The sequence below is a fragment of the Hippoglossus stenolepis genome, chromosome 8 (assembly GCF_022539355.2).
Source record: "Hippoglossus stenolepis isolate QCI-W04-F060 chromosome 8, HSTE1.2, whole genome shotgun sequence".
In the NCBI taxonomy this organism is placed as follows: Eukaryota; Metazoa; Chordata; class Actinopteri; order Pleuronectiformes; family Pleuronectidae; genus Hippoglossus; species Hippoglossus stenolepis.
Genome location: NC_061490.1, coordinates 23,126,602 through 23,141,847, shown reverse-complemented (window position 1 = coordinate 23,141,847; position 15,246 = coordinate 23,126,602). Strand labels below are relative to the sequence as shown.

Sequence of the window (15,246 nt, the reverse complement as noted above, 5' to 3'; positions counted from 1 at the left end):
CATTGAATTTAATGTATTTTTATTTCATTATTATTAAACTGGTTCTATTTCCCATCTTGTGTTAAATTTACTTTTATTTTCATTATTATTAAACTGGTTTTATTTACCATCTTGTCTTAATTTATTTTTATTTAATTAATTAATTATTATTATTAAATTAGTTTTATGTCCAATCTTATCTTCATTTATTTTATTATTATTATTATTATTATTATTATTATTATTATTATTATTATTATTATTATTATTATTTAATGAGTCTTATTTCCCACTGACGACCTCCGGTTTTATTTTCGTAACTGCTCTGAAATCTCGCGATATCCAGGCGGTCGCTGCCTGAGAGGAGTAATGGCCGCCTTCGTAGCAATGGCTGGTTCGGGGAACAACACAAGGAGCATCTCGGAGCGCTTCAGCTGACCGGGAGGAGCCTCAGTTACCCGGCACCCCCTCCAACCCGGGCCCCGGAGCGGATGGGTAGAGGGGGGTCTTGCCAAAGGACACGAGAACCGAAACGAGACTCGCAGGGAAGGGGAGGGAAGCTAACGCTGCCCGGGTAGCTAGCAGCTAGCCGGCTATCAACACGGTTGTCACTGCCGGGGGGAGCCGAACCCGAGTGGCCGCGACAAGTGGGAGTGCGGAGGGCGGGAGGACGCGGCGAACAGGCGCCGGAGCGAGGGGACAAACTACCGGACACCCGCGAACATGAGTGGACCGGGACAGGACAGCGAGCCAGAGGCGAAGGTCCTTCTCATCAAGCGGCTTTACAGGTAAGTTGGCGAGGCCGTTTTTTTGGCCAAAGCTAGCCAAGGTGCTAATTGGACGTTATTGTGCTAGCTAACTTGCTATTAAAGGAAGCCCTCCGCTTCCTCCTCGGTTCTGCGGCAGGTTAGCGGGTCACTGCCGTTGTAATGTGGGTTAATTAGCTCCATCAGCCGCTGCTGTCTTTGTTCTGGAGAAATGAAACTGAACTGCATGTGGCTGCTCGCGCCTGACGTCCCTTTTCTGTCAACCTGTAAATGTTTAGCATTGTCACTATGCTAATGCCCCTGTGTGTTGCCCAGGGCTGTGGTGGAGTCTGTGCACAAACTGGATGTGATCATCGGCAGCAAAGCGTCCTACAGAGAGGTCTTCAAGCCGGAGAACATCAGCCTTCGCAACAAGTACGTCCAGCAGCGTGCATGAGAAACATCTGTCCCCTGCACATCTGCATCAGTCTCCTCAAATCCCAGTGGCTCACTAATGTGGAGTTGGTCTATTGCCTGCGTGTCTGTGATCTTGTTGTGTGTCCACTTCACATCCAACCCAAGTTTGTGACCCCACTGGACAAAGTAAACACCTTTTGAGTATTTATGACAACTGAAGGTTTCCACAGGTTCTCCCTCTTCTCACACGTAGCCCTCAGGTAAAAGGGGTATTTAGCTGCAACATGCAACTTTAACACTAGATACCAATTTCTACACACTGAACCTTTAACCGGAGATGTTTGAGAAACCTAGAAGGTCCTTTAGAAACACTGACGGGTATTCTGATGATGTATTGAACCTGTTTCCCAAGCTCTGTCTCTTTTTGACTTGGAAAGGTTCATCCTCAGATACCTACATACCCACATACCCTGTTTTGCTGCTTCAGAAACCAGTTGAATTCATTCATCATCAACAGTTTGTCTCACAGGGCTTAACAAGGTGCAAAGTTCTCGGTCCCTCAACAAGAGGAAGGACAAACCGCCAAAAGAAAACCCAGTTAACAGGGGAAGCGTAGAAACCTCAAGAGAGAGCCACATGTGAGGGATCCTCTCCCAGGACGGACAGAAGTGCAATAGAACAAAGAAAGAGAAAGCACAGAAAGAGGAAGTATCACGTAAATTAGAGAAGCAGACAGAAACAGGAGATAGTGTCTCATCCTGCTTAATAACTGTGTAGCATTGTACATTTCAGCCTACATCTACAGTCTTCAATTTACTTGATGGCCCTGCAGTCAGGTCAAGACTGCAAGACGTGGAGTTTATTCAATCAGCAGATTCATCAGTTAGACTGATTACTTAAGAGCAGCTACTAAACAAGATGCAAAACATCTGCTAGTTCCAGCTTCTACAATATTTTCTCCTTTTTCTCTTCTTTGTCATATACAGTACACGGAATATCTTTGTGTTTTGGATTGTTGGCGCAATATAAAGTTTTTAAAACATCAAGCCAGGCTTTATGGGATGATTTTAACATCAGTATTTAAAGGGTTTATCCATCAGTATTCAGATCCCTCCAAGACAGTTTAGTGAGAGCTGTGGTCATACTCGCACCTCAGACCAAGATGAGGCTGATGGTATTATCACGTTTTTTTTATTATCCTCTCTGGCATTGGAGAATAGCTGGTTGTACCTGGTAAACTGTCAACTGTGTGTATGTGTTCTCCACTGTCATTTTACAGTATTAAAGTCAAAAGCGTACAATTATCACACATGAGAACGTGAGACCAGCATCAGAAAAATCCTGAATCCTGTTTTTCTGTTCCCGCGGAGCCCCGCCTCTTTGTGTGACACTCGATTGACTCATTGGTCCACTTGTCCAACCGGTGATCCAACTTCCTCCCGAACTCAAACGTGTGAATCTGTGTTTCTGTGTGGTTGCTTTTTTTTTAGGCTGAGGGAGCTTTGTGTAAAACTGATGTTTCTCCATCCCGTCGACTACGGCCGTAAGGCTGAGGAGCTGCTCTGGAGGAAGGTCTACTACGAGGTCATCCAGGTCATCAAGACCAACAAGAAGGTGAGTGCTGCTGCAGCTGTGGAAAATGGCTTTAGTGCTTGTTAGCTGGCTTGACAACCTGTCTTCAACTTAAAGGTCAACTCTAACATGACATCTGCCATTTTCTGGTCACTGGACTGTAAAGTGCTTCACAAAGTACCAAGACTGTGTACATGTTATGCATGGGTTCACTCAGAGAAAAACTAATATCCCAAAAAATTGCACATTTCTCTGCTATTGGACATTTATACTATTATGAAATGTAGTTTCAGCGGATTTGTTGTTTATAAAAATGTACTTTTTATGTAAGTAGAGTATATTTACATTTTCCACGTGCTTGTTCCTTTTTTATACACATTAAACTACAAAAGTCTGCCTAAGCTGTGCGTGCTGGTTACACCTTTTAATATTTTCGTTTGTCTTTCTCTTCTCTTTGCTGTAGCACATCCATAGTCGCAGTGCTTTGGAGTGTGCGTACCGTACGCACCTGATCGCCGGCGTGGGTTTCTACCAACACCTGCTGCTCTACATCCAGTCCCACTACCAGCTGGAGCTGCAGGAGTGCATCGACTGGACCCACGTCACAGATCCGCTCATCGGTAAGATGAGCAAAACACAAATTCTTGCACAGATATAGAACAGACGAGCCGCATCTAATTATCTAATCACTTACTTAATGTTTGTTAGACGGATGTGTAGCATTCACATGTATGGAACAGGCTGTCTGCTTGTTCAAATCTTGGTCACGGAATAAGCTTTGGTTACTGAAGATATTTTACCTCAAACACCAGAAAAATGACAGGAGTAAATAACATTTAATCTCATTTGGCTGCTTCTTTGTGCCCAGATAAAATATAACAAATAGTTTCTTCTTGGTCACTTAAAACAGAAAAGTAATCTCTATTAACATATGGATTCTGTGTCAAACATTTAGACTCTTCTGTTGCTTTGCTGGAATTTAACCGTGTTCTGTTCTTGCATAACTCCAAGTCATTCTAGATAAGTGCCTCAACTAAATGAAATGTAAAACTAAAAATGCTTTGTGTGATTGTTCCTCGCAGGTCGAAAGAAGCCAGTGTCGGCCACCCCCAAGGAGATGGAATGGGCACAGATGGCCTGTCATCGCTGTCTGGTCTACCTCGGAGATTTAGGTAATAACAAGATAATAAAATATGCAGTGAACTCCGCTCTCTCTCTCCCGCCAGCTTGTAGAGTTGTGAGACAGCATGTGTGTCATTCAGCGTGGGAAGTTTTGGCTTCGGTATAACTGGCAGGCGGCTGTTTAGACTTATGAGATACAGAGATATTGGTATTTTAATTATACATTATTGAACTGAACATTGCTGGAGTGAAAATTGTGTCAGCTATCTGCATTTCTATGCATGGACATTTCAGAAATAGTTATTTTTCACCCATATAAAACAAAGTGTTCCTCCTAAAATCTATTTTTTGTTAGTTTTTTTAACTTTGTAATGTTCTTTGCTCTGCAGCCCGTTACCAGAATGAGCTTGCCGGAGTGGAGGCTGAGCAGCTGGCAGAGAGGTTTTACCATCAGGCCCTGTCTGTCATGCCACATGTGGGTGAGTGACTGTAATATAAAACCTCTGAACACTGCACTAATCACACACACTACAATAATAATACAAAGCAAACATGCTAAATTCAATTGTTCTGTAAAGAAAGAAAGGACGTAAATCAATTTCCATAATGTTTACATAACTGGAAGTATGTGATGTTTAATGTTGCAAATATGTTTTGCAGATACATACGTTTTTTCAAAGCAACTTAAAGGAATAGTTTGAAATTTTTTTACAGATTGACATGTGAGCATTATCCAGTAATTCTCAGTCCACTTCAGGTAACTCTAAAATACATGTTAACGTGTTTCTTCGCCCACCTTTCTAAAGGAATGCCTTTTAATCAACTGGGAACACTGGCAGGGAGCAAGTTCTACAACGTTGAAGCGACCTACTACTACCTACGCTGGTGAAGAATGTTTATTTGCCATTACAAGTCATATTAGAAATTTACCAAATTTGTCCTAACAGACATTTTTTGTGTGCTTTAGCATCCAATCAGAAGCCCCCTTCGAGGGCGCCTATGGCAACCTGAAGCGCCTGTTTGACAAAGCTGCCAAGATGTACCATCAAGTGAAGAAGCAGGAAATGAAGAAGCTGTCTCCATCTCGGCAAAGGTGAGGAGGATTAACAGGATTTCTGACTAGGTCTGAAATGTGTTGGGTATGAAGGACCGCCCACTCGGCTGAAGTCCTCTGACTCGCTACAGTTCACAACGAATCAAATGTATTTCTACGCTTCTCAGTGCAGACACATATACACAAACACACACAGTGGCGTTGGACACATCTGTAAACTCAGACTGAGTATAAACATAATTTGGTTGTCAGGAACCAAAATGACGTACATGTTTATTTGCATATAGAGTGGGGAAGCGATCACAAGGTGTCACAGGTGACACATTCCGGATGCATTATAACGTCAAGTGTGAACAGACAAACTTAACACTGTGCACTTGTGATTCGACGTCTCTGGACGCATGTTAATCCCAGGTCTGAACAGGGCCGTACAAATCGTGAATTTCCCTGAGTCTATTTTTTAAAGTGATAGAGTTTGTTGTTTTTGTTGCCTTCATTAAATGCTCTCCCTTGTATTTTGGTTGATGGTAAACCCACTCAGCCCAAATGTGTTTGAAACAAATGAAATTCGATTTCCAGAATAATGGGCATCCTTAAATTATGAGCCCTCCCTGGTCAGCAGTGGAATCTCTGATGATCAGTCTGAAATAAACAGAATATCCTGACTTCACTGTTCTGACACCCCAGAGTAATTTTTAATCTAGTCCCAGTTGATATCTGGGGCCTTATGTAATTACCGACTTGTGTTCTCGCCTTTTTTAATCACAAAGGCTCTCTAGCCGGTGATGGGATAAAGCAGAATCTTGCTGCAGATGGGATTAGATGATTGACGATCCCTGTGGGGAAATTAGTTTGTTTAAGGAGAGAATGTGGAATGGCTCAGTGGGAACAAAAGACAAAAGGATAGTGTCAAATAAACATTTCAGCAGATGATGCTTTGTGATTCTGTGAAGTACAGATGCTTTTTTTTCTTTCTCATGTGGCTTTTCCATGCTGGTGTCCAAAAGCATTCCAGTGACACTTGAGTAGGATTACTCATTAAGCTGCACTGGGACGAATGGTTAATGCCACAGTTTATTTACCATCAGGAATTTGGATTACTATTACGCCCAGAGCAAATAATGAAATCCCCTGAATTAAAAGCATTCTTAACAACACTTGCAAAATAGTAATTTTTTTCGAATTTGGTCAAGAAAAAATAGCAAAATTTGATTGATAGATATATTGTTTATAAAATTGAATTTTTTCTCCACAGATCTAAAGACATTAAGCGTCTCCTGGTGAGCTTCATGTATCTCCAGAGCCTCCTGCAGCCCAAGAACAGGTGAGGGTCTGCGCTGTCACTCGTCTCTACACTCGTCTTGCACTGTTTGTCTTCTGTTCTAGAACCAAAGTCCAAAGTGGAAATAAACCTTTGGACGGGAGCCTATTTTTAATCTTTAACCATTTTGTTGGTATTTAAAGAAGGTGTTCCAGTGAAATGGAAGTCAAATATTTGAATATGTTAAGTAGGAACAGACTTGTCACATGAATGGACACAACATAGCGATTCCAAGTAAATTGTTTATATTGTAAAATTTACTAAATTAAGCAAAAATAAGCACATAATACAACCTTGTAAATCTTCTGTATATTGTCTCCTAAACCTGAATCTTTACATTAGTCATTGTTAAATTGTGTTTAAATTGTGTTTACTTCATTGCCTCACTGTGTTGTTTCCCCTCATCTGTCTCACTGAAGTCTGATGGAGACGGAGCTGACGTCGCTCTGCCAGTCGGTGCTGGAGGACTTCAACCTGGTGCTGTTCTACCTGCCGCCTCAACCACATGGTGGCACTCGCCACTCCCTCAGCGAGGAAGAGGAGGAGCAGCAGCACGCCGACAGCTCCTGCCCGGTGCTGCCTGACACCCTCGTCTTCAAGATGGTCGTCACTTGTCTGATGGTGGTGCACAGCCTGAAGAGGGGAGGTTGGTGTTGGCTCACTGATTAAAGTATTTGTATATTTTCAGTATGTCTGTGGGGAAGTTCCTGGACAAAATGTCATATAAGTTTACGCTGTTTTATTAAACAAATAAATGCATATAAATGAACAAAGCTAAATCACTGTAGACAACAGGCAACATGTTCTGAAACAATTTAGGAATACAAATCTGAAGAAGTACAGCTTTGAATTTTGATAACTACATTCATTTAATCATTTATTTTCCGGGTACTAACAGTTGTTGGTATGTTGTGTCATTAGGATCGAAGCAGTACAGCGCATCCATAGCTTTTACTCTGGCCCTGTTCTCCCACCTGGTGAACCACGTGAACATCCGGCTGCAGGCGGAACTGGAGGAAGCGGAGAGCCAGGTGCCTCCACTTCAAACTGACGCCACAGGTGAGAGATGAAAACTCTGTCTGCACAGGCTTCAGACTTTCTCTGGGGTTTCTCCTGAAAGAAAACAAATAGAATATACAAATGTATAAAAATGAAAAAGACGTGTCAGGAAACAGATGGAAAAACTTGGAAAGTTTGTGACCTCCGTAGCAGGTTTTATACGTTATGTCCTTCACCCTTCATTCTGCGTCACTCATCTAAAAGGTTTGGAGATTCATGTGTAAGCACATCTGGCCGCAGCTGCATTCTTCATTTGTGAAAGTCCTAATTGTGCGAACATTCAAGTCTGAAGACGGCAATAAACTGCTGTAACTGTAAAATCTAGAGATTATGTAAGTAGTTCTCATAAAAATGATTGCGTTGTTACTATAATCAACCTTGATGTGTGTCTCATACCATCCTGTTCTGGGCCCTTGTGTTTGAGGGAAATATTGATCTGGAAAGTCCTTGAAAGGTCATTTTAAGGTGATGTTTAAGTGGTGTGGGAATGCTGAACGACAAGATAGTTCTAAAAAGAAAATCCTCACAAGTCAGCACAATACAGGGATTCTCCCAGCCTGTGTCTCCTGCATAGATCAATGCATCAATCCCAATTCCTCCTCATCAGCAACATCTTTTCAGGATTAAAGTGCAGCTCTTTGTGGTTTGAAATCTTTTGGGACAACTGCAGCAGGACGGAAAGTTTCCATCTCATTACAATGTTTTTACCCACTCAGTTCTTGGCTCAGGTGGCTGTCAACAGCAATTTAAGTTGAACATATTTATTGACTCTGGCTGACGTGCTCTTTTAAGAATAACCCAATTGAGAACATTTGATTTGTTATGTTAAATTTCTTGTTCGAAGAGAAAGGTTATAGAGAGGTGTCTTTTACAATCTACCTAAATGAAATCTTAAATATGTGAAATGTTATTTTTTGTCTAGATGAACCGGACAAAGATTTGGCAGCTCCGCCAACGGAGCACTCTGAGGAGAAGCCTCTGCAGAATGGCTCTCTGGAGCAAGAAGATGATGAAGAGGAGGAGGAGGCGAAAAATGCAGATGGCTGTGAAAGGGTCGGTGCCAAAAAGGAAAGCAGCGTGGAGGAACAGCGCAAGTCGGAAGAGGACAAACAGAGGCAGAAGAAGAAGTACACTCGTCTGTCTCGACTCCGCCGACGCCGCGTTGCACGCAAGGACACTCGAGGAGAGGACGAGAGCGACCTAAGCGAAGGCTTTGAGAGCGAAGATGAAGAAGATGATGAAGAAGAGAAGGGTGGCGGTGCTGATTCATCAGGTGGCACCGTGACAGGAACCCCCCTTAATTCTTCCACTGTTAGGAAGGAGGCTAAGAAAGCCCCCCAGGTTGAGGAGGGGAGCTGGGGCAGCGGCTCGGAGGAGGAGGAGGAAGGAGGAACGGCGTTTGATGTAGAGACGGACTCGGACATGAACAGCCAGGAGTCTCGATCTGATTTGGAAGACATTGAAGACGCAGAGAGCGCAGACAACTTGGAGGCTCAGGCTCAGGAGCACCAGGAGGAAGAGGAGGACCAAGAGCAACCCAAGGAAGAAGGAGGTGACAGGGACGGTGATACTCCTCCAACCACCAACGGGCCCCTCCTGCCCAGTGACTCCAGCATTAGCAGTAACCTCCAGGCCATGTCCTCGCAACTATTCCAGTCCAAGCGCTGCTTCCGTCTGGCACCGACCTTCAGCAACATGTTGTTGAGGCCTCAAGCTTCATCTTCCTCGGGTAATCCCACCCCTACTGACGCTTCTGCTCCCCCCTCCCAAGAGACTCCTCCACCTCCTCCTCCTCCTGGAGAATCCCCCTGTGACATTACCCCCGGTACTGCCAACGGGACCAATGAACATGGTAACAGGCTTTTCATTGTACATTTAACCTTTAGCTTTCCTGTGCCAATGAAAGATATTTTTTAGCAACATTTTCATTTCACCTTTTCCCTCAGACTTGGACTCTGATTCAGAAGATAGCCAGCACAGCGCTCCGTCAGTGCATAGCGAGAAAACCCTCTTGGAGAAGCTGGAGATCTTGACCAATCAGGGGTTGATCCAAGTGGTGAAAGTGTTCATTGACTGGCTGAGGACCAACACTGATATTATCCTCATGTGTGCACAGGTAAGGGAGCAGCACCTCCTGCTTTGAACGTGAATCTCCGGCGACTCAGCTGTTTATTTATCCAACTGTGATCCACTGTTTTCTCTGCAGAGTTCTCAGAGTCTGTGGAACCGACTGTCTGTGCTGCTCAACCTGCTTCCAGATGGCAGCAAGATGCTCGAGGCTGGTGAGTTCCTGGTACACTGCTCTGTGTAGAGATTTATATGTTGTCATAACATCAGTCAGGGTTTTGAGATTTTAGCCCACTGGGTCCGTAATACTAAAATATTTGCATTGTTGATACTGAAAAAACATTTCCCTATCCTGAATCTCTTTTTTTATATTTGTCTGTCTGGCTTTTTGCTCCAATTCAGACATTTGATTAACTGTCATAGAATTACATCTCTGTTATCTGGTTTTCTTATAAAACACTTGGTCTGTTTCAGTGGAATAATGTGATTTTTAAATCCTTGTACACGTGTGTATACTTAACTACTAATAAAAAATTGTATTTATTGCATTTCTAATTAACTCAGGTGCAATTTCATTCACCTGTGTAATACACCTTTCTTTGTACAGTCAAACTGTCCCTGTAAATTTCATGTTTCAATATTTTGATAAACTAATATCGTGTCAGGATTTGACCTGAAACAATATCGTGTCTCTGTGCAGATACTTTCTACCTTGTTTATACCTTTACTAATTTCTTTATATATATTTGTTCATGTAGTAGTTGTTAGTTTATGTATTAGTTGTGTTCACATCTCTGATCTCATCCCTGTTCTGTTGACTCACTTTACAGCTTTCACACTGAATATTTCTCCTCCTGTGTGATTTCTTCCTCTGAATCTCGTTCCATGTGTGTTTCACAGAGCTTGGTCTGAATGCAGAGGTGACACAGCTGTTAAGTGAGTGTGAGCAGCCCGGGCTGGTCCAGAGTCTGCTGCTGCCCGAGGACTTGGCTCTGCGACACCTGCCTGCGCTCAGCGTCGCTCACCGTCGCCTCGACTTTACTCACCGCAACCCGTCCCTCAGCCCCCTGCAGGAGGTAAGAACACACAGGATTCAGCTTTTATTGATTTTCTGCGTGGGTAACGAACAAAACACAAAATTCTAGTGTTAGTTAGTTTGTTATATAAACATGATGCAGGACTGTTGGTTGTTGTGTTGCCTTTTGTCAGTGAACCAGTATTTTGTGAAATAATCGCAACATATTAAATTATAAAGAAGAGCATGGAATGGATTGAATCTGTAAAAAGACCTCTGCAACTAACATTTCCAACAGATTTAATCGAATCGGCTCAACTAGGTGCTGTAGGTGCAGAGATTAGTGGATCAACAGATAATTAACAGCTATTTTCATCATCAGTTAATCGTTTAAGCTGCTTTTCTTTGTCTTATGTAATAGTGAACTAAATATTTTGGGTTTTGGTCTCATGGACATACAAAAAGAAACAGTTTGTTAACATCACCTTTGTGCGTTAAGTCCAAACAGTTTATACATTTATTTATCGATCAAGATTCTGCAAATACATTTATGATGAAATAATTGTTTGTCGAAACCCTGATTATAATTGTTTTGCTAGAATAGATAAAAATTGTTGTCTACAAAATCAAACTGTTCTTAAAATATTCAAAGCATTTTCTTCCGTCTCTCTCCTCCAGTGTGTCGTGCGAGTGTGTTGCATTCGTAGCTTCGGCCACTTCCTGACAAATCTCCAGGGCAACGTGCTGCACTTCAACCCGGAGGCGGGAATCTTCACCAGCATCAGCCAGTCCGAGCAGGACAATCTGGTGCAACAGGCAAAGGCCCAGTTCCGAATGGTGAGTGACGTCTGAACAGAGCCACCGCAGGGGGCCTGCAACTGAAAAAAATGTGTTATGTAACTTTTGACTTAAATAACTGTCATGATGTTTAATGAATGACCTGGAACCAAAAGACGTTTTTACTTGTGTTTAAAGCAAGAACACTGGATGTTGACTTTCTTTTCTTCATCTTGATTTGTCCAGGCCGAGGAGGAGGCTCGTCGAAATCGCTTAATGAGGGACATGGCTCAGCTTCGACTACAGGTTAATACATCATCACTCTTTGTTCACCTCTGGGTTTCCAATTGAAACTGAGCAGTAACACAGCATAGACACAGTTGTGTCTGTCATCACACTCAGCACCCATTTGAGAGATGGAAAATGTTTATTTTATTCAATATACATTTCTGTGTTTGCTAGAAGTGATGTTTTATTTCTGGCCTCATCATAAACCAACCAGTATCCATCTCCATCTCACTTAAGTTAGAGGCTGTAGCAGAACCCTCAAATATCTCACATTTATCACCCATCATCGGCTGCTGAGTTTTTTTATTTCTGTCCGATCCTTGTAGTTGGAGGTGTCGCAGCTAGAGGGCAGCCTCCAGCAGCCCAAGGCCCAGTCGTCCATGTCTCCGTACCTGGTGCCAGACGCAGCTGCTCTCTGCCACCACCTGAACCTCATCCGACAGCTGGCCGGCAGCGGCTGCTTCATAATCATCATCCCGCGGACAGGTCAGTGACTCCTCCCCTGTCTGTACTGAGCAGCAGGAGAGGGTGAGGGGTTTGCTTCATGTGTGTAACGATGTGGCCGTGAACGTTTTCTACATTAGAACACAATTTAAACAAACATTTATAGTTCCAGCTTTGAATGTAATGACCTGTTCACGAACGTCTGCTCAGATACTTAATCTTCTTCTGTGTTGTAGTAATTGATGGACTTGACCGACTGAAGAAGGAAAATCCCGGTGCGAGGGATGGGATCCGCTTCCTGGAGTCTGAATTCCGCAAAGGCAACAGGTTCGTATCTGTGCTCCTCACTTCTTACCTCAGTTTCTTGTCATATGTTGAACACAATCCCTTTATATTGTCGTTCTTTTCTACAGGTACATACGTTGCCAGAAGGAGTCTGGTCGAAGTTTTGAAAGAGACAAACTGAAACGGCAGGACATGGAAGCCTGGTAAAAACCTTGCTCGCCGCTCTCCTGTTGGTTTTCTAACACTTTTAACTGTATGATTCAGACTTTGACTGGTCCTCCTCCGTATTTGCAGGCATCTGTACAAGATGGTGGACAGCTGTCGTCAGTTAACAGTCTCCCAGAACAACGGAGATGAAGATACAGCCGGCATGGTGACCATTCTCACCGGCCAGCAGGTGGAAGAGCTTTGCAGTCGGTCAGCCGCTATGAAGGTCAGTCACTCATGGTCATCTACCATCGAACCCAACACACTTAAACTTCAGCTTCTGCAGTGATGTGCTCATTGTGATAGTTTAAAGTACTACAGGAAGTTATTGTACTTCAGAACGAAGTTTATGATGTAGCATCTGATTGTTTGTTTGTGTTCTCACTCTGCCAGGCGGCGGTGCAGGCGGCGAGCTCGGCGGGCATGGAGCTGAAGAACATCGTGGAGTTCTACCGGCAGTGGAAGGAGATCGGCTGAGAGGTCATGGGGGGGGCAGCTGTCGGTGCTGCGAACAGCTGAATCGATCACAACACTCGCTCCCTCTCTCTCTCCCACTCTTTTGCTCTGTGTGTATCTGCGTCTCCAAAAGGAAAAAAAAAACAACAAAAGAAAGATGGATCGAAGGAAAAGAGTCAAAGCTTAGAGAGCTGGAAAAGAAAATTCCGTGGAGTAAAAAAATAAATAATACGACAGAGACACGCGGGCGAAACGGCGCGATAAGATAAAGAACAGCAGATCTCCCACTTCCAATCCTAAACATAAAGAGCGACCCCTAGTGGCCGGGGTGAGGAAACAGTGGGGGGATGCTACACAACTTTGAAGTGCCCCTGGTTCACACCCTAACCAGGAATACACTGTATATGTTAGCAAACGAGTACATACGTGTCGAGAGAGAAACCGCGCGCACACACATCAACACACGCTCAGATGAATCCATATAGATATTTAGAGCAGTGGTTTGGATTTCTGTTCCCTCCTCCCCTTCCCTTCAGTCTGTATTTGAGAAACAGGGTCATGAATGTGCGAGTCTGGCGGGGCTGCGTTTCGTAAAGTCGGGGGTTGTATGAAGTCGGCTTCGAGCTCGAGAACATACACGCTCAGTCCACCTGACAGGAGGTCTCTAGCCGTCAAAAACAAACCAGGGGTCTCGTAGCTCAAAGGCCGGAAAGGTTGAGGAAGACAGACGTACACTTCTTCGGAATCGGTTTCTTTCCTACGTGGCTTTTTAAAAAATAATTAGTTTTTGTTATTTTTCTTTCTTTGCAGTGTACCTTTGTGACCAGTGATGTATGTATCGTGCTATCTCTGTATGAGAAGAGAAAAGGAATAAAAAAAAACACGACAGGCTCCGCCCTGTCGAAGGTTTTAATTTGGATTTTATTTTTGTACCCAAATGATGTTTATTTTGCTTTTTGTAAGCTAAATTTGAACGACGTATGGAAGAATGTTTAAGGGAAATTGAAAGGGTCGGTTTTTCGTCAGATCGGAGGAAGGAAATGTTGAATTCTGATTTATTTATCACAGTGTCATGTTGGAGGGAGGAGGGAGGGAGGGAGGAGCCGATGAGCTTCATGTTGTAGCTCGTCATCACGGACACTCAGAAGAGAGAGGGCCGGCTGACTTTCCCTGAGGAATGTGGGTTGTGTTTGGACCCCTGTAAACTCCTAAAATGTATCTCATCTACATCACCATCTCCATAGTGACTGTCCCATGATGCACAGTGCAAAAATTAAAACCAGTATATGTGTGTGTGGCCATGCATTGAACAATAAAAAGAAACTCATAAGATGCTGACTTCTTTGTGCTCATCGTTTCTCTGTGCTGCTTGAGCTCCGGTGGTTTGATGTTCCTGTGGCTCTGGAGGGAAGCAGCTGCCTGTGTGTCCACTTGTTTCCCAATAAACTGATCAGAGCAAATTATTCAGCTGTGATGATAGTTTGTAGTCAGGTGATGTGATAATGTATTAAAAGTTTTTAAAACATGCTAGAATCATAACTTTCCATTTCCTGAAGATTACACATAAGGGTTTGATTATGAGCTTGTGTAGAGTTCACAGTGAAAATGTGTTTTAATTTTAATTGAAATGAAACATTAAAATATTTGTGTAGTAGAAAAAGTAATATGTCTGAATAATTACCCCAAAGATGTATTTCAGGATTTACCGTTTATACCAAATGGGGTCTGGAGTTTTACAGATGTGGACTGTTTAATAAAAGATGCTGCATTATGGGAAAAGTACGCAAATGATCAATACATCTCTACCTCAGCTGTATGAGTTGGATTTGACTGATGAGTTTCCTTACAAGACAGGAGACAGCAACGACAATCACTATGGCAACATGAGAAATCATAATTTACTAGTTTTCTATTCTCAAAACTCAAAAACAGAAGTGTTGGAAAAACCTGATTAACGGGTCACATCATAATTTTACCTCCAGACAGATCAGGATTAATCAATTGATTTTCAGATGAATCCTCTATTTGCTGCACATCAAGCAGTCAAACTGGGAAATGGTGGAGGTGCAATACAGCAAATGATATATTAGAAGACAACAATACACAATGTGATATTATATAATGCTATAGTCTTGTAGGGCTGTAAGTAAATCCGTACCCCAGTACTTGTATAAATCGACATTTGCACCTTTTCTGTGTTTTACATGATGAAATACTCATCATCTTTGGGACTGTTGAAATGTGTCCCATTGGAAAAACTGGGGCGATGATTTTCACTGTTTCCTGAAAGATTTAATCGATTACAACACATTCAGCTGCAGCTCCACACACTAATCCTGAATCTGAAATCCTCACAGTGAACTTCACATAAACCCTCTCACCTCCACACCTTTGTCCCGACACCCCGTCTCTGCCTCTTCTATAAAAACTAGGTCTC

At 42.9% G+C, this 15,246-nt stretch overlaps 1 protein-coding gene across 1 annotated transcript; it reads left to right on the top strand.

Annotated features, from left to right (window-relative positions):
- The first annotated feature begins 305 nt into the window (after positions 1-305).
- Positions 306-14,147, top strand: smg5 (SMG5 nonsense mediated mRNA decay factor). The gene is made up of 22 exons (XM_035163712.1): positions 306-767; positions 1,062-1,160; positions 2,633-2,756; positions 3,178-3,334; positions 3,797-3,886; positions 4,226-4,315; positions 4,643-4,721; positions 4,804-4,929; positions 6,146-6,214; positions 6,631-6,857; positions 7,133-7,270; positions 8,193-9,122; positions 9,217-9,386; positions 9,477-9,552; positions 10,238-10,413; positions 11,031-11,189; positions 11,376-11,435; positions 11,744-11,903; positions 12,098-12,188; positions 12,275-12,349; positions 12,441-12,579; positions 12,747-14,147. The coding sequence occupies exons 1-22, from the start codon at positions 703-705 to the stop codon at positions 12,828-12,830; spliced, it is 3,384 nt and encodes a 1,127-aa protein (XP_035019603.1). The 5' UTR covers positions 306-702; the 3' UTR covers positions 12,831-14,147.
- Positions 14,148-15,246: the final 1,099 nt, after the last annotated feature.

Excerpts from the sequence above, each read along its gene's own strand:
- smg5 (XM_035163712.1), top strand. The coding sequence starts at position 703 with ATGAGTGGACCGGGACAGGACAGCGAGCCAGAGGCGAAGGTCCTTCTC. Across the intron at positions 6,858-7,132 it reads GCACAGCCTGAAGAGGGGAG|GATCGAAGCAGTACAGCGCA; the intron begins GTTGGTGTTGGC and ends TTGTGTCATTAG. Across the intron at positions 12,580-12,746 it reads GTCGGTCAGCCGCTATGAAG|GCGGCGGTGCAGGCGGCGAG; the intron begins GTCAGTCACTCA and ends TCACTCTGCCAG.